The following is a 19,830-nucleotide window of genomic DNA, read 5'->3' as shown; positions in this document are numbered from 1 at the left end:
GTGAGAAAGGTAGCTCTAATTTAAGTTGCTCAGATGGTTTTTGCACAAAGCCGATCATAATGATTTCATTTTTTCTGGAAATGGCAAACCCCACTCTCGAAGTCTGTATCCAGATGTAAACCACTGTAATATTGATTTGAAGCACTGCCTTCAAAATCGTGGTACTGTTACCCGACTTTTCATTCACATGATTTTTACAGTTGTCACCAGAACTGTAGGAGGACTGTAAACCTTCCATTCAATTCAAATTATCTCACGAAAACGTCTGCGTCACGCCAGCCATCTTCCCGACCACATCATCATCGATGTCTCCGGCGAAAACCTGTTTCTTCTCCATGTCACTTCATCCATATATTTTATCAATTGTTTCTTTTCTGCGTCAAACCTTAGGTCACTCTCTTCTTCTGAGAACTATCTTCTATACAACGTTGTTCTTATCCAAACCAAAAAGTCAAGACCATTGATTTTGTTAATGGATATCAAATCTATACTATTTTATGCAGCAGAAGGTTCGGCGGTGAGTAAATTTTGTCTAAATATACTATTTCCTTGATCATGAAATTTCAGAGCGATTTTGAGGCTCAAGTGAAACAGCTCGAGAAACGACGGCTGAAAAATGTGATGCACAGTAATTTGAATGAGTCAAGTGAGAAAATTGATGAGTTTTGGGATACGAAGGACGAGAAAGGGCGCAATGTCTTGTTCCATGCAGCGATTACTGACAATTTGAAGAATTTTCTGTTCGTGATGAAGTGAGTCGGTGGTCTGACTTCATACGTCCCTCCCAATTTTCATTATTTCCAGAAAACGTCAAATCCAAAAAGAGACCCTTCATTTTATCACTGACTATAACAAAGCTACAGTACTCCACTGGGCAACTCAATATAATTGCATAAAGGTTAGTGGGGAAGGAGGTCTTCACTGGCACACATCCAATTCCAGGTTGTACGGGAACTGACTCAAATGTTTGAAAAATCTGAAAACTCTGCGGAACGAGAATTTCTCTACAATCTTATTCTTGCCAAAGACTGCGAATCGGTGACTCCTTTGCATATCGCCGCAACCAAGTTGGATACTAAGATTCTGAGGGTCCGTGACTTTATTAACACAGTGATGTCAAATAAGAAGTTTCAGATGTTCATTGAATCCCTCAGATATTATCCGGCGGCTTCTAAACTTTATTTGACTGTGCAAGACAAGCGACTGAGAACACCGATACATTACGCGGCTTGTAAAGTGAATTTGGAGGCGATTCGCATTCTATTAGGTATGCTCAGAAAGAAGTAACTAGGGAAGGATCTCGAGTCGAGACATATATGGTTGGAAAGGAAATCGGTAGGGATTTCGAAAACTATTTTCAAATTTTGCTTAACGCATCAAGGAATGGAGAAAACTGAGCTCAAAGTTCAAGCTTTGCTCTCGATTATTAACCATACAAATCGTTCGAATTCAACGTTGGAAAATGTTTATTATATGGGAAGTGAAAAAAGCAGTCCCGCCTCACCCACTATTCGAACGATTTGTATGGTTAAGAATCGAGGTCAGAGCTTGAACTTTGAGCTCAATTTTCTCCATTCCTGAATGCGTTCAGAAAACTTTGAAAATAAATTTGGAAATCCCAGCCGATCTCCTTTCTAACCATATAGGTCTCGACCGGTAACTCCATCTCGACTTGGGATCCTTCCCTAGTAAGCACAAGATATCCTTATATCCTCTCACAGACCAAAACTATGGATTTCTGCCGGACCAACGTGACAAGACAGGAGTGATTCCGTTGATGTGTGCAGTTGGTGTCAACCTGCCACAAGCACTACCCGTTATTCGACTACTTCAAAAGAAGAAGCCAGTTTCGATGACTCGTCAAAATAGAGACGGAATGACTGCTCTTCACATAGCTGTAGCGGCTAGAAACCTTGACGCTGTCCATTTACTTATAGAGTTGGAGTGCTCCGTTGATTTGGTGGATAATGAGCAACGCACTCCGTTGCATTATGCAGCGGAGCACGGGTACCCGGAAATTGTCAGATTTTTGTTGAGTCAAGGCGCCCGAAACTCAACTCGTGACAACATCGGTGCCACACCTGCTCACTACGCCGCGCAATTCTCCGTGGAATGCCTTAAGATCATATTCGAAGAGTCTAAAATCACAGAAGTCAATGATAACGAGAATCGGAGCTGTCTAATGTGGGCAGTGTGTTCTGGGAATATTGATGTGATAAACTATTTGATTCAACGAGAGGATACTCCGAAACGTGCGGCGCGGGATAAGCATGGGTATACTGCGTTGCATTTGGCGGCGATGGTTGGAAATGAGAAAGTTTGCAAGATTCTGACTAATCAGGTAGGGAAAATGTCAAGTTACACCAAAAAAGTCATAAATGGGCCGTCGCTTAACTTGCTCAAATCACAACGTAATGAGCGAAAAAATATACCAAAATGTAGATCTCGGCGAGTTATATGTCGGTGTCCTTTTCGTTAATGTTCCGCTGGCCTGGAAAATTGCCAAAAAGCCATTCTAGACCGGCCCGGGGTACACTAACAAATAACGAGTAGGTCACGAAATAGACCTCGCCGAGATCTACATTTTTGGTATTATTTCCAGCGCATAACATTGCGTCTTAAGAAAGTTACGGCCCGGTTTGCAACTTTGACCGTTTAGGGTTGGTCATTCTCCGAACGCGACAATCACTCCAACACCGCGCTCCATCTGGCATCCGGACGTGGGCACACCGACGTTCTGCGTTGCCTCGTTTCATCCGGAGCCCACATGAATGATGTGGATGAGATCGGAAGGACACCGATATTCTGGGCGTGTATGGGTGGGCAGTCTCATACATTGCATTGTATGATCAAGGATTTGAGCTTTGAGTGGCGGACATCGGGACCGAATTCCCGTCCGGTCAGCGATAATTACGGAAGGACAGCGTTGCATGCGGCGGCGAATGCTGGCTCGTCGGCGTGTATTAATGTTTTATTGAATGTGAGTCTAAATAACTAACAATGGAAGATTATGGAGTCAGTTTGGAGATATGGTTTGTGGCATATATCATTGGAAAGCTGAGAAAACGCTGATTCTAAATGTATATTTAGTTTTTCCCTCGATGTCTGGTATTCGAGAAAAACCAGGTCAAGTACAGAAAATGCTCTATTTATCCGAACTTTGACCTTGTTTTTCTCGAATACCAGGCCTCGAGGGCAAAAACTAAATATATATTTGGAATCAGCGTTTTCACAGCTTTCCAATGATATAGGTCACAAACCATGACTTCATGACCTTCCCTAATAAATTTGAAAATATGTGCCATATTCCCTATTTAGATCGAGCAAGAAGACAACTTTCTCTCCTTCCCACTCGTCGGCTGGCTAGACATAAACGGCGAAACAGCACTTCATGAGGCATGTTTGGTTGGAAAATTCGATTGCGTTCTGTCCCTGTTGAAAGGTGGAAGTGGCATCAATGCTTTCGGTCGTCTCGGGCGGACACCACTCGATTGTGCACTTCTACCAACTCAAGGTCCACCGAATAAGATCATAATTGATCATTTGAAGTCTGAAAGCGCGCTGACTTATTATGAATTGAAAAACGCCGCCGCCATTTTGTTTCAGAGGTGTTGGAGACGGAGAAAGTTGATTAGAGCTATTCGACACTGATTTTGAGTAAATGAATAAATGTTTTTTGAGCAAAATGAGTATCATCAATCGTATAAGAGCCAAATCACAATAATACAGAAACATGAATAGGTAATAGCGGTCACAACAACTGCATTTTTCCCTCCTCGACATATGGTTTGACAGATTCGAACGGAATCAGATGGCACGACGATTTATCCATTTCCAACACGAGTTCCGCATTCAAATCTCGCCAATCCGTGACTGTCACGTTGCCAACATCGTCGTCAAGCACCTTCGCGTATACCATATCGTTTTTATGATCCGGTTTGGGTACTGGGATTTTTTTGAGCGCCACTGGCATGAATTCTGGAATAATAATGGGGAGTCTATGAGAGAGTCAAAATGTGGCTCTATAACTCATACTTGCAAACTGGGCCAGCGAGTAACTTGCTTAAAACTCACTATTATGAACTGAAAAATATACCAAAATGTAAATCTCAGCGAGTTCTATATTAGTGACATACTGCAGGGCAGATTTCTAGTCGTTAATGTGCCAAAAACGCCATTCTAGGTAGAGGTAGAGAATTTCTTTTTCTGAAAAATTAGAAAGAAATTGTGATTTTTGAATGAAAAAAGGGGTTTTCTGATCGATTTTTAGAGTCAAAAATGATATATTTTGGTATTCTTGAACTTCTAAACTGAAGTTTTCAGTCAAAATTCACTTCGACAAGAGAAAATGTTTGCAGCCGAAAATCGTCGAATTCGGATCGAAAATTCTAAATTTTCGACTGGAAGTCGTATTTTTGAGCGAAAAATTACAATTCAAAGTTTTCATCAAATAGCTAATGTTTATGCGGACAATACGCTACTTTTAAGCTCAAAAATAGCACTTCTTGATAAAATAAGATATATTGGGTTTTTTCTGTCTGAAAACTAAATATTCCTTCTGAATATTTCAAAAAATGTGATTTTCCGGTCGAGAAACATGAATTTAGCTTAAAAATCCTCAAAATTTCAGTTAAAAAAAAGATTTTTCTGTAAAAAAGACTGAAACTTCTCCCTGAGATCTACATTTTTTCTATGTTGTTCAGCATTGGGTTTTAAGCGAGTTACGCGCCGGTCCGAATGCTATAATCCCACACCTATGACAGTCTTCTCGAAAAGTTCCGCCTCAGCGAGAGCATATTCTTCAGCGAATTTCAGCTCAGTCTCTGATAGCAGCTCGATTGGATTCGTCACGTCATTTTTCCGCAAATTGTGCTCTTCGATGACGTTGTTCGGGTTGGCTTCGATTTTTCTGAGGCGGCATCTGAGAACTTTTGTTATATAGAAAACAACTTAACATCTGAAACTACCTAACATAATCCGACGTGAGAAAACTGATTCTCTGTAATTCCGATCGATGAAGCGAGATTCTCAGCTGCATTTTATCCCTCTGCCGACTGATATCATCCTCCATTCCCTGAATCTGATCGAGCAGAATATCCACAAGTTCCATTTGGGACGGTAGAAGACACGGAGCACACAACTCATTTTGCCACATCAACGTCATTTTTCGGAGGACTTCTTCTGGAGTGGTGATGTCATCGTAGTCGTCGTCCATGTCGATTGTGGGTTCATCGGTCATCTGAATGTTTTTGCGTCGAAGCGGATAAAGGATAAAGAAAAAAGAACAAAAGATAGACAGAGAAATGTGGAAAAACCAATCGGAAATAAAAGTAGATAGCACTCCGAGTCTTCCAAGAAAGATTTTCATAAGAAAATATCGGATTGTTGAAAGTAATATATAAATTTTGAGATAACTTTGCGATTCGGAAAAGATTAGAAAGATAGAGGGAAATAGTACAAGAGTTTAGATAATTTAAGGTTTAAGTGTCGGGTGAAGAAAAAAGAAAAAAAACGAAATAGATTCAATAAAATCAATAAATTAGGTTAAGCCGTTACACTTTTTTAAGCAGATCATTTCAGTGTTGGGGAAGGTTTTCGGGTTTCGGAGTGGGTGGGGGGAGCGTAAATATATATGAAGGTGTTGTTGAGATTGATAAAACATACAAGAATGAGAATCGCAGAAAATTCTGACAAAAATATGACAAAAAGAAAGAAAATTATATTATTCCTGTTTCTGATCTCCTTGTCCTCCCTCCTCATGCGGCTGATGTGGTGGTCCCATTGGTCCGCCTTGCTGTGGTGGGTACTGACCGTGTGGTGGCATTCCACCGTACTGTTGTGGTGGTCCTGGGTATCCGGGGTGACCTGGAAATAAGTGAGTTAGGTATAATAAGCATACGGCTCGCTTAAAACGCAATGTTATGAGCTGAAATATATTTCAAAATGTAGATCTCGGTGAGTTCTACCTCTGTGACATAATACGGGACGGATAGCGGATCGGTAATGTAACGCGGACCGGGAAAATGGGCAAAAACCCATTCTAGCCCGGCCAGCGGCACAATATCGACCCGCCATTCGGCCCGTAATAGGTCTCAGAGATAGAACTCGCCGAGATCTACATTTTGGTATATTTTTCAGCTCATAATATTGAGTTTCAAGCGAGTTACGCCCACGACCCGTTTTGGCCCGGTTTGTAATAAACGGACTATAAACTATACCTTGTTGTGGTGGGTATCCATATGGAGCACGCGCTTGTGGTGGTCCTGGATACGGAGACGCCTGATACGGTGGCCGTTGTTGTGGCGGTGGATAGGCTCCCGGATGATATTGTGGCTGTCCTTGTGGCGCATAGTACTGTTGTCCGGGTCCCGGCTGTCCTGGATAGTGTCCCTGTGGTGGTGGGTAACCTGGGTATCCCTGCTGTGGCGGTGGTGGTCCTTGTGGATAACGGGATTGTGGTGGTGGAGGATAGCCGCCTGGTTGACCTTGTTGTGATGGTGGTCCTTGTTGTTGTCCTGGTTGTGGATAACCTTGTGGTGGGCCTCCTGGATATCCTTGTGGTGGTGGAGCCTGTTGTTGTGGTGGGACTTGTTGTGGAGTTGGTGGGAGTTGCTGCTGTTGTTGCTGAGGTGGTGGCATTTGCTGTTGTGGCGGCATTTGTTGTGGAGGTTGAATCTGTTGTTGTGGCGGTTGTTGCTGTTGCACTGGTGGTGGAATCTGTTGTGGTGGTGGCTGTTGTGGTGGAAGCATTTGTTGTGGAGCCGGTGGTGGAGCATGAACGGATGGAGCACGCGCCTCCGTGGTATCCATCTTCTCCGGTCCCGCCTCCTGAGCACTAATCTGCACTTGTGGTGTTGGCTGTGGTGGTCCGGTGACCTCAAAACCAGGTGGCAATCCAGCTGGTAATGTTCCCGCAGTCGTCAACCGTGTATGAGCCTCATGTTTCGCTCGATTCTCCAAATATTTCAGCTGATCCATATGGAACGCCTGACGCTCTAGAATCAGTTGATGACGCTGGTACTCCAACGACTCGCGCTCCTTATCCATTATCTGCTCGAGCTCATCAAAATGACGGAGCTTCATCTCCAACTTCTTCATCTGAGTCTCAACGAGTTGAGCCACCAACGACTTTATCCTACGCTCCTCGATTTGAGCGAGATGTTTAGCCTTGACAGCGGCGGCAGCTAGACAAGAGGCAGCAGCAGCTTGAACTTCCTTATCAATGTCAGATTTGGCTTTTTCAGTTGATGGAATGGAACCTTCTGCCGGTTTCTCCGAAGTATCCATTTTCTCTTCAGCATCTCCAGCAGGAGCACCAGAAGTACTTGTTCCCTCTCCGTCATCCACGGGCTTCAAACCACTCTTCGTCAGGCCAATGGAGCCATCAATTTGTCCTGTCTTCTCGGCCATCGCCGCCACATTCTTCTCATGCGCCTCGACGACAAGCGGAGGAATCTCTTCTTTCAACTTGGCGAGCTCTTCCATAGCAGCCTTGGTGGCAGCCGCAGCGACTTGTGGGTCAACCACTGAAGCCAAGAATGCAACAGTAGACATGACAGGATTTCCGGATTGAGAGAATGGGATTGGCTGGAAGGCGAGTGGTCCCAAAACCTCTTTTGCTCCAGCGTCGCCAGCGGAAGCGCTGTCAGCGAGGTATGGATCTTGGATAGGAAGTTGCAAGAATTTCATGACACATTCGTGTTGGGTACGGGTGCCAACGTGGTCGCAAACTTTGTTCCAGTCATCCTTGAACATTTCCAAGGCCTCCAGAAGCAGACACGTCTCCTGATCGGTCCAGTCTCGTCCCGGATTTGCTCCTTTCGTCTGAAAAAATTTGAGAATTATGTAAGAACTCTTGTTACCTCAATGCTTACCCTCAATGCCATCGCTTGCTTCTGATATTGATCAGTTTTGAGTCCGGGCTCGGTGATGGAATCGATCTCCGTCTTAATCTCATCCTTAACCTCTCCTTCTCTCGCTGCATTTGCAGCATTGATATGCGGTGGATTCATTGGCTGAATTCCAGTCGGTGTATCCGCCAAAACCATGAAATGAGAAGTCGGTGGAGGTGCAACTGGCGCCGGTCTCGCATCCGAATCCACTTGATAATTCAGAAGCCCCCATTGCTCCAGGAACGAGTGCAACCTGACTATAGAGCACACATCTCCAGCCAAATTTCGCCGACACGCTGTGGCAGACACGTATTCGAACGGATTCAGCCGATAGGTGTCAATCATAAAGTTACGATAAGCAACGTAGACGTCCGGCGTTTTGCTCTTGTTCTTTCCGTTGAAAAATTCGGGCATCGCGCGTTTCTCGATTTGATGAATTGCGTTGTAATCGAACCATGCAGCATAGGAGGGTACGACAATGTAGTGTGTCTGCTCGATGACGTTTCCTTCGGATGAGTGAGGCTCACGGGCGGTTGCCACACCTTCATCATCGAGATCGGTTAGTTTTTGCCCTTTTGGAGCGGTGAATTCAGCTTCTTTTTCTTTTCCTGCAAAAAAATTAATTTTTGGGAATTTTTCCAAACTTTGACAATTTTCCTACAAAAATCACGAATTCTAACCTTTCGGCACTTCCACTTTCACGGCTGCACCACTTCTGCTATCATCATCATCGCCCGTCATCGAAACATCGCCATCGTCATCGTCGCGCCTGCGTTTCGATGCGCCTTTCTTCATGGCGGAACCTCGCGACGAAATTTTGGCTGAAAAAAGATAAATATATAAATTGCAGAGATATCGATGTATGAATGTAAAGATGGACGCTTTAAAATCGTTAGAATAGAGAAAATTCGACTCTTGAGAGCTTAAAACCATTAAAACACGCGAAAAACGAGAAAATCAACTAGGGAGGTCCGAAATGGGCCTTCAGTGATTCAAATAAGGCGGTTTGGTGAGAAGAGAACGTCTGCGAGAGAGTGAAGAAGAGGAGAGACGCGGAAATAGCGTTGGAAAGAGAGAGAGCGAACAGAGAAATGCGGCCGTAGCGTGCGGAAAGGAGAACATCTGCTCTGAACGGTTTTGTATAGAAGACAAGGTATTCCTAAAGCGTTTTGTGAAAAATTCAAGCTGAAATGATAGGCAAAACTCCTGGTATCGATAGCGAAACAGAAATGTTTGAAAAAAAATCGATAATTTTGGAAATAGGCTATTCTGGAAGCGAGAAACGATTAAACGCTGATTTATTTTGTGAAATTATGAAGAAGATGGTAACGTTTTTGAATTTTATGAAACTATGGACGGAAAAATTCACGATAAACGTCTGAAATCGAAGCTAAAAATGTTTGAATAAAAAATTTCGCGCCGAAAGGAGTGGCCTAGAAATCCAAATCGACTCGGCCACAACACCTCGGCCAGCTCAGTGTGTGGATTTACGGAGGAAATATCGAATTGAAACGTTTCTCACAAATTCTGTTAACTATTAAAAATATATATATATGATAATTCACTCAAAAATTGAAAATTCTTCTTCGAAGTAAAAGCATAAATATAATAAATATAAAACATCGTCAGCAACTTCGAAACATATGAGATCAGATAGAAAACATGATTGTACATAAACAATAAACAAAAATAGTTAGGTATCCTTCAAGAATGAGAGTAATCCGTCGATTTTTTTGCACAAAGTCGTTCCATACAATCTCCGATAGCACAACTTTCTCCACGCATGCTCCTCAACCTTATACTTTCTATCATTCACCACGAATCGTCGAACCATAATCTCCGGATCGGATCCGACGCGGAAAACGAATAGAATCGATCGAGTCGCACCTTGATTGCACAGAACAATGTTCGGCGCCGGGTCACCTTTCTCATCAAGCGCGTAGATATTAGAATACAGTATTTGGAACGGTGTGAGCCAGCCATTGCGAGAAATCACAGAGACCATTGTGACGGAGTAACAACTAACGACGAACTGGCAAGCGTACAAGACACGAGCCGCGTCTCGATCACACTTCATTTTTTGGCCTTCTTTCGTTTCGATGTCGACACCATCCATCGAAATGCTCGCAAAGAACACGTAGCGAACGCTGAAGCTATTTGAAATTCAGTGAAATCTATTAGCACGGCACAGCTCTTACAACTGCGCTCCACCGAAATGACCTTGAGAAATGTCTCAGTTTCGGGCACAATTTTCTTTGGTTTCGGTAGAGCGTGGTTGTAAGAAGGTGCCGTGCTAAAAGGATATCGAACTTACGTTCCCATATACTGTTCGTAGTCTTTCGACGTCAAATTAAACTGCATTCTCGACTTCACCCGTCCACAATGCAACCATCTATAATGTACAGTTGGATCCAGATTCGGAGTGCACAGTCTTTCAGCGACATCAGTGACCATATTACAAAGCGCGCGGTGGGAAGCCACATCAAGCATTCTCTCCAGAATTGATCGAGGTCTCACTGCACGATCCTCGATTAGTTTTGTGTCATAGCCACCACACCCTCTTAAATCTAACGCCTCCGGTAGATGAGTTACAGGCATGGAGCAGAAGAATTGAGGACGCACGAATTTGGTGCACTCGAAGCCGATGAGCATCTCGCGGAGCACTCGATTCAGATAGATGTCGCCTTCCTCTTTGATTTCTCCAGCTTGGAATGGGAACCATTGGAGCTCGAAACGGAGGAGCCAGTCGTCGAAGAGGCGGATGAGAAGGACGTTGTCACGGATTATAGACAGACGATTTCGCAGTTTTATAGCTTCATCGCAGAGCTGAAAATGATAAAATTTGAAAGAAACGTTGACTTGTCAGTCAAAAACTATGAAAAACACACTAATTTTTCCAGATTTCGAGTTAAAATCGTGAATTTGAGAGTCAGAAATCACTTATTTAGAGTGAAAAATATCAAAAATCGCAATTTTTCACGAAAAAAAAATGCATTTCTCGACTGAGAAATCATATAAGTGCAACTTATCTATGAAAATCGTCAAAAATAATGAATTTAAACCGAAAATAGTCACCTTGGCGAACGAGTCCCTCAGCAATAACGAATTCTGTGCCCACTTCAAAGAATCCTTCCAGTGAAGTCCTTTCACCTTCTCCGCATCCACTTCCTTATAAGAATACATGTATTTCGTGTCTTTCGGATCACGGAACAGCTCCCCCGATTCTATATTATCCTTGACAATTGACACTGTTAACATGCTTCTTCTCGCGAGATCTTTCGGCACAGAAACCTCGATAATCGACAAGTTCTGATCTTCAAATTTGTTGGATAACGCTCGTCGAGAGATGTCGAAAAGGTTGGGTGTGTCGTATTTCCAGCCGAAAATGTGATAGGAGAGATCGCCGTAGACAAAGTCGCCGGTCTTTCGCACTCGCCAAATTTCACGCATCTCTTTGAGCTCTCTGGAATTGAAAATATAGGTTGGAGAGCCCATTTTAGCAGCAAAAAACCCATTTTTGAGCTTTAAATCGGTCTAAAATGATAAAAAATTATCGATTTTAGTGAAAATCGGTCGGAAATCGTTCAAAAAGCATCGAGATTTTTTCTAGAGACCCAGGTATCATTAGGGAGAAGGAATTGGCTGAAAATAGTCAATTTTTAGGCAGCAAATTTCGAATTTCAAGCAAAAAATAGTCCAAATCGGATGAAAATCAGTCAGAAATTCAAGAAAGGCCATTGGGAATCAGGAATAGCCTGAAAATAGTCACAATTCGGTTGAAAATGACTGAAAATCTCTGAAGTCGGTCTAAAATCGTACAGGTACGGATTTCCTATGATATCTAGACCATTCGGAGAGAGGAATATGCTGAAAATAGTCAAAAAAATTTTTGAGCTCAAAATCATGAAAACGGAGCTAAAATCAATCAAAAATGATTAAAAATCATAGAAGTCTAACTTAAAATCACTGAAATTGGTCTGAAATCATCTATAGGCTGAAAATCTCTAAAAAATCAAGTTTTTGAGCTGAAAATCTTCAAAAACTTGGCTGAAATCGATCAAAACCGTTACCAGTGAAAAATGACTGAAAATCTCCGATTTAGAGCTTAAAAATACAAGGTTTTCTGCATTTTCAGCCGGTATCTCCAGAAACATTCAGCGAAAACTCTACAGCTCCACTCACTCGAAGAATTTGGTTCTTTGTAAATGCGCAATATACTCTGCCGACAATCCCAAGTTAGCGTGAGCTCTTTGACGCTGCTTCTGAGCTGTATCTAACACTTGAACGGCTTCCTGAAGTGCCCGACGCTTCCATATCCATTGTGTTCCCCGATTCGTGTTAATACTTTCAGGCGTTGGTTCGTGAATTGTTAGCGGATCGAGAACAGTCAACGCTTTCATGTAATCCGTCGTTTTCATTACAGACATGTCGTCGAGTAGAATATTCAACTGGTTCAGTGACTCACTGTAATTGGAAAGTTGTATTAATTCAGATTCCTCTGAATAGCACATACTGTAAATACTTGGCAACAGAGCTCCACGGTCCTGCCTCTGGTGTCACCAACTCAACATTTCCGCCCCCTTTTGCCACGTTCTGAACTAATACAGTTGACATTTCTCAGCCCTTTTCTTATAGTTTACCTCATCGTCTAACTTTTCCTGTGGATCAACTTTTGCATTTTCGTATGGATTCGTCGGATTGACCAACTTCATCCATTCAACTTTTCTTGCCAACTTTCCGACATTATCAGTGAAAGTTTCGGGTTTCATGTATCTCTCGACACCGTCGTAACCGATTTCTTGTATTTTCCAGTCGTCATTAGACTCTAATACCAGCTCAACACCCTTTCGAGGTCCTTTTTCCGGTTCAGAAGTGCTCGGCACAGAAGATTCCCGAACTTCCTCTTCCATTTCCTGGGGAGTTGAAGGACCCGCGCTACCCGATTCCATTCTACAAGAACTGCATAAGCCGTCTATAGAGAGTGAAAGAGGTAACTAGAGGCTAGTTACCTCATGCGATCGGTTGTATAACATGACAAGATGAATCTTGAAAAGAATTTTTTAAATTAAATGATCAACAAATGATGCACGGAACCGAGCTGAGTGCGCGCGCAAGGATGAAGCGAGTGGCGACAACAACCCGCATCGAGGTATGTACAAAAAGAGGAATCGGGAAGTAAAGGGGTGAACGGAGGAAATGAGACAATTCAAAGGAGAGTTAAAGAGCAACGGGGTGTGGGGATTCTAAATTGAGTATCTGCGCAAAACAAAGTGGATAGTGGGGACAGAGAAAAATGTAGAAGGGAAAAAGAATAGAAACAGAGTCAACAAGGTATAAAAATGAGGCAAAAAGTAGAACGTGAAACAGAATGTTTTTAATGCATGCTGTAGGTGTTATCCTCTTCCAGCTCGCATACTTCTCCCTTGAAGTCGAATTTGATGTTGATGTCGAGATCACGGTTGTTTTTCTGGTTTGGTGCCATCTCGAAGTTTCCGTTGATCAACTCTCCAGTCTTGACGGTAAGGGCATCCTGAAAACAGAACAAATTAATAATGAAAAAATTCAAACATTTCCTGACCTTGAGGTAGAAGACGGTCTGCTTCCAATGAGTGTACTGCACATCTGGTCCAGTGGAGAATCCTGTCCTCTTGTGACACTTGGAGAACTCCACAGTGAAGAAGGTAACGAAAGCTTGAACGTAATCGTTGCGTTTGCACTTCAACTGGAATGGGGAGCTGAAGGAGAGGTCGTCTACTGTGACCGTATAGAGATCGATTTCCTTGATGAGGCAGTTGTTAGTGGTTACTTGTCCGTTCTCTACAACATCAACGAGTGGCTCCCGAACAGCAACGTTCTTGATGGCGGTCATGTTGAATCCGTAGACGGAATCCCACCAGTGGATCTTGTCATCCTTGTATTGACGATCCTCGATGGCACAGATGAAGAGCTTTGCCTTGTCTGGGAACAAGCTTCCTCCTTCGGCAAGCCACTTGTCACGAGCGTGGAGCACAGTGTTGAGCATGGACTCGTAGAAAAGACAGTATCCCATCCACTCTGAGATGATGATATCAACCTTCTCATATCCTCCTGGCAACTCTGTGACGTCCTCAACCTTCGCTTGGATAACCTCGATGATGTGATCGAGGTTATTATCCTTGATGATCTGCCGGGAAGTCAAAGCCATGTTAGAGAACTCCATCTGAAAAAAGGCTATTCATTTTATTCAATAAGAAAGAAAATCTAGCGAACTTACCGCAAAGACCTTCTTGGCTCCAGCTTTCGCGGCGAACATCGAGAGAATCCCGGTTCCTGATCCGACGTCCATCACAACCTTGTCCTTGAACAAGTGCTGGTTGTGGTAGATCGAGTTGCGGTAGGTTGTCGTGCGGACCTCATCCTTCAGCATCTCCTCGTGGATTCCAAAGTGAGCATACGAGTCGAAGTAGTAGTCCTTGCTGGTGAGCTCATCCTTTGTCGCTGTGGTAGCGGGTGCTGCTGGGGCGGAACCGTTCTGCTCGGTCATGGTTCTTACTGAAAGAGAATAGTATAGCATACATATGAATATTGGAATGGGAGAGAAAACTAAGAAAGAGAGTATGAAATTCCGGTGAATTCGCTCACTCTCCTTTTGAGCCGGCAACACTAGCTATAATCACTTCAACAGCATTTTTATAACAAAACTGACTCAAAATATAAAATTTATTTGATTGAGACAAAAAAACCAAGAAATTTCAATACAAAAAACATCAAAAACGGTAAAATTAGAAGAAGAAAAAAGAAAAAACCGTTTTCAAATCAACACCTAAAATGTCGCGCGTTGCGAGACCCGAGTTGATAAATGCGTGCGCCTTTAAGTTAGTGTCGATTTACGGGCCGATGTGACGTGTAGCAGGTTTTCAAAGCATGTCTTTAAACTTTAAAATGAATTGTTTGTCGTTCTTTTTTCTTATAATTTTCGGTGAAAATTAATTTTTAATGAGTTTATCTATTAATTTACAGAATTTCGAAATGAGCGACGACTTGCCGATCGATATTCACAGCAGCAAACTTCTGGGTACGAGTTTGTAACGAAACTTTCAAAGAATTCGATTTAAATCAATTTATTTCCAGATTGGCTCGTATCCCGACGTCACTGCAACAAAGATTGGCAGAAGAGTGTGCTAGCGATTCGTGAAAAAATCAAACATGCCATTCTCGATATGCCTGAATCGCAGAAAATCGTCGAACTTCTTCAAGGAGCTTGTAAGTGTTGAATCAGGAATACGGGATATGATAATAAAATCAATAATTTCAGATATAAACTACTTCCATTGCTGTCAGATAATCGAAATCCTTCGAGACACTGAAAAAGACACGAAAAACTTTCTGGGATTCTATTCATCGCAACGAATGAAGGACTGGCAGGAGATCGAGGGAATGTATAAAAAAGATAATGTATATTTGGCGGAAGCGGCTCAGACTCTTCAACGACTCGCTCAATACGAAATTCCTGGACTCAAAAAGCAGATTTCGAAGAATGATCAAGCGGTGACGGATGCAATCAAGAAATTCTCGGATTATGGAAAACAGGCAGAGGATTCGAAGAAACAGTTCGAGAAAGAAGTTCAAAAAATGGGAATCAAGGGCCATAGTTTGAGAGCGGAGCTTCTGGAGCTCGCTGCGGATCTTCCTGTATTTTTTGAGAAAATTGCGAAAGAAATCCAGACGTTTTCGCCCGCCAGAGAGTATTTCAAGGCGTTCCGCAACTATATGCATCAAAATTCCGCTCCAGAATCATCGTTGATTCTCCCGATTTTAACGTTGATTTCGGAGCGTGGAGTAGATGTGACAACGTACGAATGGAAATACCATCAGAAGCCAGATCGTGTCGAGAAACCAAATTTCGATCTGCTTCTAAAAGGTGATAAAGTTGAAGATTCAGATGAAATCGATTTCGGAGATGATATCGACTTTGGTGATGGAGCAGAAATCGATTTCGGCGCAGATTCCACTGAAATCGCTATCGACGTCGTCGCCGATGATTCTGGAGCAGTCGGAGAGAAAGTTGCAAGTGGGCAAGATGCATTGAACCTTCTCGAAAATTCCGAATCTCAAAAAGCGTTGAAACAAGAGCTTCTCGAGCTCTTAGCCTTCCTTTCAATGCGTTTGGAAGACGAAACTCGCGAAACGGGAGCGGATATTCTGATTCGTGGAGCCGAAAAGCGACCAGATGAGGTGGCTAAAGTGACGGATAAGGATCTGAAAAAATGGATTGATGGAATTCAAGATGTGCTCAAGGAATTCGAGAATCCCCAAAAAATTCATTTGTTCAAAATTCGAGGATGTCCACAGTACGTCGAGCAAGTCGTCGAAGAACTCGAAAAGAAGCGGGACATGGAGCACCGCTACAAACGCCTTCAAACCCTAATGACTGAAAATCAAGAGGCCGCTCGTGTAGCTGTAAGCAAAGCTAATGATGAGCTGAAAACAATTGTAGAAAGCACCCGAGTGCTTCAGAAGCAGGTGGAATCTGAAATTTCAAAGAAGTATAACGGAAGAAGAGTCAATTTGATGGGCGGTATCAATCAAGCACTTGGTGGAACATAATAATGTTTTTATCGTGTTTTTTTTCTGTATTTTTTGCCAAAATTCCCTTTCCCGCATGCCAATGTGATGTCTTTTTTATATCTAAGTCACTAAAAAGTAATTTATTAACTTTGAGAAAAAAATCAAGTTAAATATACATATTTACACAAGTTCTGCGCATGTAGACACCCCAAAATTATTTGTCTTTTTACTTGATAATTTGGTGGGGGATAAGCAAAGCAAACAAAATTTGACATTGAGCAGATAGAGAACAAGTGCTCCATTTTTTTTACGATTGGAAGAAAAAAAACTTGGCGAAAAAACTTTGTCTCGAATGAATATACATAGTTTGGTGTGGGGAAAACTATTAACCTTTGCTCTTTGCACTGTTGATAAGCAAAGTGTAAATAGTGGGTGTATTTGGAGGTGCTGCTTAGGAGCTAAGCAGACCATACGGAGCTGCGGAAACTTTTTAACCAGACCATTAGGAAGCTGCTAATCAAGTTTGTAGTACTTTGAGAAATTCTATTTAAAATGAAATGAGAATAAGGTTATGATGGACGGGAGTCTTTGAGAAAAGTTATACACATTTTTGTGAGAATTTCCGATGGTACATTGAAAAAGGGTACATCGAGGAGCTATGATCATGAGGTACATGTCAAGTGGATCTAATTGCTATCTAATAGGAAATTTCACGCTGATTCTCAATCTGTACGCATTGTTTGAAATGGACGCCTTTGAGACAAGTTATTCGCATTTTTGTGATCGTTTGGTGCAAAAGTCTCAAACCGAGGTTTTTCTTACCTTTATGAAAAAAAAGGTTCATACAAAAAGATTTCTACAAAATTTCGTGGTAAAAACCGAGAAATACAGAAAAGTGCGTAGGAATAAGACCAATTTTTAATGAGACTAAAGAAAATTCTCACATTTGCCCAAAAACGTGCATAACGTTTCTCGCAGACCGCAGTTGCAAAAATTAGATACAGATTCAGAATAATCATTAAATTTCCTATCACATAGCACTTGGATCCACTTGAAACGCCAACCACTACTCAGACCCCACTCGCAAGAGTTTGAAGCATAATATCTCGACTGGCTTTAAAGATACGAAATTTTTTTCAACTAAAGAAATGTTCTACATGTATTGAATTATATTTTGCCAGTTGACAACTTTTGGATATCTCTATTGGAAACCAAGATATACCACTTCGAACGGACCCCTTTATTGCAGGTTTTACGGTAAGGAAGACCATTTCACATCGAACACCTGCAACACTACCATCATACGACACTTGTTAATACAGTTTCTAAACAAAACCATTTTTTCCCTATCCCCTAAAACTCTTTATTTGATTTTGATTTTGACTGATAGTTGCCCTCTCTCCCTCACTTTTTGCTCCGATGGCATTTTTGTCCTTTCGTCGAAAAAAGAGAGAAAGAGGTAAGTGGATTTGAAGTAAGTAAAAGAAAAAGAGTGGAGTAAATAGTCTCCTCCCTTCAAAAAGGGGCGTGGTCTTGAGACTGTTTGCCACCAGAGGTATTTAATGAAGGGAGCACGAGTTATTTGGGACAACAGCACACACATCTGTTTAGCATCGCGAAAGTTCAGACCTCAAGTTTTTTCCAGTTTTTATAAATGAAAATGGTTTATAAATACGCAATTTCTCTAGCATTGTTTCTCATCGTTTTTTCAAAGTCTCCTTTTTATTAATTAAAAAAAAAGCTAATTTTCAGCCTAATCATGCAATCCTTCATTGTTGCCTCTCTTCTCATCGCCTGCGTTCTCGCCCAGTACAACCAACAATACCAACAGCCAAATAATCAGCAGTATTATAAGTAAGTTTTCATTTTTGCCTACAGTACCCCAAAGCGCTACCGTACTTTTTTTTACACAAATGTCCGAATTTCAGCAATCAATACCAAACCACGACACGAGGCTACAACCAGAACCAAAACCAACAATACGGACAGACTCAACAATACGGACAAACCCAATTCGGACAGACCACCACCCCACGTTACACTAGCCAAGCCATGTACGGAACTACCCAGTCTGGAAGACAATTCGATCAACAAGGAAACCAAGTGTTCTTCAACTCTGTCGGAAAGTCCACCGCTGTTCTGTCACTTGTTGGTGCCGCTGCTTATGCTCTCCTCTAAGCAGCTACCCCTCCGTTACGCCATCTCCATATATTGCCACGCCCCTCTAGCATAGTCGATCTGACCTGGACGTTTTTCGAGTTGATATTGTATTCTTTTCCTTTCTCTGACAATGCCAACCTAAAATCCTAAGACACTCTTGTTTTTCCGTTTTTTTCATTGTAACCACCATCCCAGTTGTGTGGGAAATGGGTAATGTTTATCTCCTTCACATTTCGCGGCGTTTGCCGCAGAAAAGAACAAATCGAACAAAAAAAATGAATAAAAGATGCAACTTTTTTCGTGTTCACTTACAACGTTACCATATATCACAGAGCGGTGTTCAATATCAAATTGTGTGCTAAGCAGCACCCAAGCCTCTCCAAAACGCCGGGCGCTGCTTAACCCAACACATTTAGTTGGTTGCCATCAACTCTCATTATTTACCTTCTTCTTCTTTTTCGTTTTCTTTTTCCACAGTTTACTCAATGAGCAAATTCACAAATAAACAGGTAGACGACACTGCGCCCGTGGTTACGAAAAATAATAAGAGAAAGTAGAACTGAAGTTAAAAGGCACCTGACTCACCGAGATGTGATCAGGATCACAAATAAATACTATTTCTGTGAGGGATCACGGAGTTTCGTCATTGTTTTTTTTGTTGTTTGCATGGGGTGAACCTCTAAAACTCGAACACAAGGATTTTCAAAAAAATTCATTTCAGAAAGAAAAAAAAGTTTTAATATTATAAGGGTTTTCTGGACCTATACACCCTAGAGACCGCCTCTGAGTGCCAACACCAAATGGAGCACCGATCCTCCAACGACCTTGTAATCCGCAGCGGTCTTGTCGTCGTTCATCTGTTTCCCCGCGAAGATTAGACGTTGTTGTGGTGGCGGGATGCCTTCTTTCTCCTCAACCTGCAAAAGTTAGGAGTTATGAATTGCTGGGTTCCAATATATTCTTACCTTCTCCTTGATTCTCTCCACGCGATCGTTCCCTTCAATGTCCAACTCGATTTCTTTTCCGGTCAGAGTCTTGACTTTGACAAGCATTTTTCTGGAATATACATACATATGAAATTGGATTGAAGTGGTACCAAGACAGAGATAAAAACATAAAAAGAAAATGGAGTAAAACCAAGAAAAACGACGAAAATCAATGTAGCTAGGAGACTCTCGCTACTAGAGAGAGACGAGACGCAGACAGTGCGTATTCTGAAGACGTGGAGAAG

General features: G+C 42.1%; 8 protein-coding genes across 8 annotated transcripts; 3 read left to right on the top strand and 5 right to left on the bottom strand.

Moving 5' to 3' along the window:
- Positions 1-472: 472 nt before the first annotated feature.
- GCK72_022016 (uncharacterized protein) lies at positions 473-3,651 on the top strand (the record flags this gene model as incomplete). Its single annotated transcript, XM_053734610.1, has 8 exons — positions 473-517; positions 568-752; positions 805-898; positions 943-1,089; positions 1,135-1,267; positions 1,722-2,341; positions 2,660-2,980; positions 3,319-3,651. The coding sequence occupies 8 exons, from the start codon at positions 473-475 to the stop codon at positions 3,649-3,651; spliced, it is 1,878 nt and encodes a 625-aa protein (XP_053583523.1).
- Positions 3,652-3,751: 100 nt separating this feature from the next.
- Positions 3,752-5,239, bottom strand: GCK72_022015 (uncharacterized protein; the record flags this gene model as incomplete). The annotated part of the gene is made up of 3 exons (XM_003105277.2): positions 3,752-3,978; positions 4,755-4,921; positions 4,968-5,239. 3 exons carry the CDS (start codon positions 5,237-5,239, stop codon positions 3,752-3,754), a joined length of 666 nt encoding a protein of 221 aa, XP_003105325.2.
- A 483-nt stretch (positions 5,240-5,722) lies between these two features.
- Positions 5,723-8,687, bottom strand: GCK72_022014 (uncharacterized protein; the record flags this gene model as incomplete). The annotated part of the gene is made up of 4 exons (XM_053734609.1): positions 5,723-5,865; positions 6,219-7,824; positions 7,875-8,500; positions 8,573-8,687. 4 exons carry the CDS (start codon positions 8,685-8,687, stop codon positions 5,723-5,725), a joined length of 2,490 nt encoding a protein of 829 aa, XP_053583522.1.
- An 898-nt stretch (positions 8,688-9,585) lies between these two features.
- Positions 9,586-12,802, bottom strand: GCK72_022013 (uncharacterized protein; the record flags this gene model as incomplete). The annotated part of the gene is made up of 6 exons (XM_003105266.2): positions 9,586-10,039; positions 10,207-10,718; positions 10,968-11,355; positions 12,075-12,356; positions 12,406-12,485; positions 12,533-12,802. 6 exons carry the CDS (start codon positions 12,800-12,802, stop codon positions 9,586-9,588), a joined length of 1,986 nt encoding a protein of 661 aa, XP_003105314.2.
- Positions 12,803-13,266: 464 nt separating this feature from the next.
- Positions 13,267-14,415, bottom strand: GCK72_022012 (uncharacterized protein; the record flags this gene model as incomplete). Its single annotated transcript, XM_003105257.2, has 3 exons — positions 13,267-13,422; positions 13,471-14,091; positions 14,146-14,415. 3 exons carry the CDS (start codon positions 14,413-14,415, stop codon positions 13,267-13,269), a joined length of 1,047 nt encoding a protein of 348 aa, XP_003105305.1.
- Positions 14,416-14,900: 485 nt separating this feature from the next.
- Positions 14,901-16,478, top strand: GCK72_022011 (uncharacterized protein; the record flags this gene model as incomplete). Its single annotated transcript, XM_003105225.2, has 3 exons — positions 14,901-14,946; positions 15,003-15,134; positions 15,187-16,478. 3 exons carry the CDS (start codon positions 14,901-14,903, stop codon positions 16,476-16,478), a joined length of 1,470 nt encoding a protein of 489 aa, XP_003105273.2.
- Positions 16,479-18,198: 1,720 nt separating this feature from the next.
- On the top strand, positions 18,199-18,617 carry GCK72_022010 (uncharacterized protein; the record flags this gene model as incomplete). The annotated part of the gene is made up of 2 exons (XM_003105161.2): positions 18,199-18,293; positions 18,368-18,617. The coding sequence occupies 2 exons, from the start codon at positions 18,199-18,201 to the stop codon at positions 18,615-18,617; spliced, it is 345 nt and encodes a 114-aa protein (XP_003105209.1).
- Positions 18,618-19,369: 752 nt separating this feature from the next.
- GCK72_022009 (uncharacterized protein) lies at positions 19,370-19,672 on the bottom strand (the record flags this gene model as incomplete). Its single annotated transcript, XM_003105269.2, has 2 exons — positions 19,370-19,516; positions 19,565-19,672. 2 exons carry the CDS (start codon positions 19,670-19,672, stop codon positions 19,370-19,372), a joined length of 255 nt encoding a protein of 84 aa, XP_003105317.2.
- Positions 19,673-19,830: the final 158 nt, after the last annotated feature.

This window comes from Caenorhabditis remanei, chromosome V, assembly GCF_010183535.1.
Source record: "Caenorhabditis remanei strain PX506 chromosome V, whole genome shotgun sequence".
NCBI lineage: Eukaryota > Metazoa > Nematoda > Chromadorea > Rhabditida > Rhabditidae > Caenorhabditis > Caenorhabditis remanei.
Note: the sequence above shows the minus strand (reverse complement) of the source record. Positions and strands in the feature narration are given on the sequence as shown.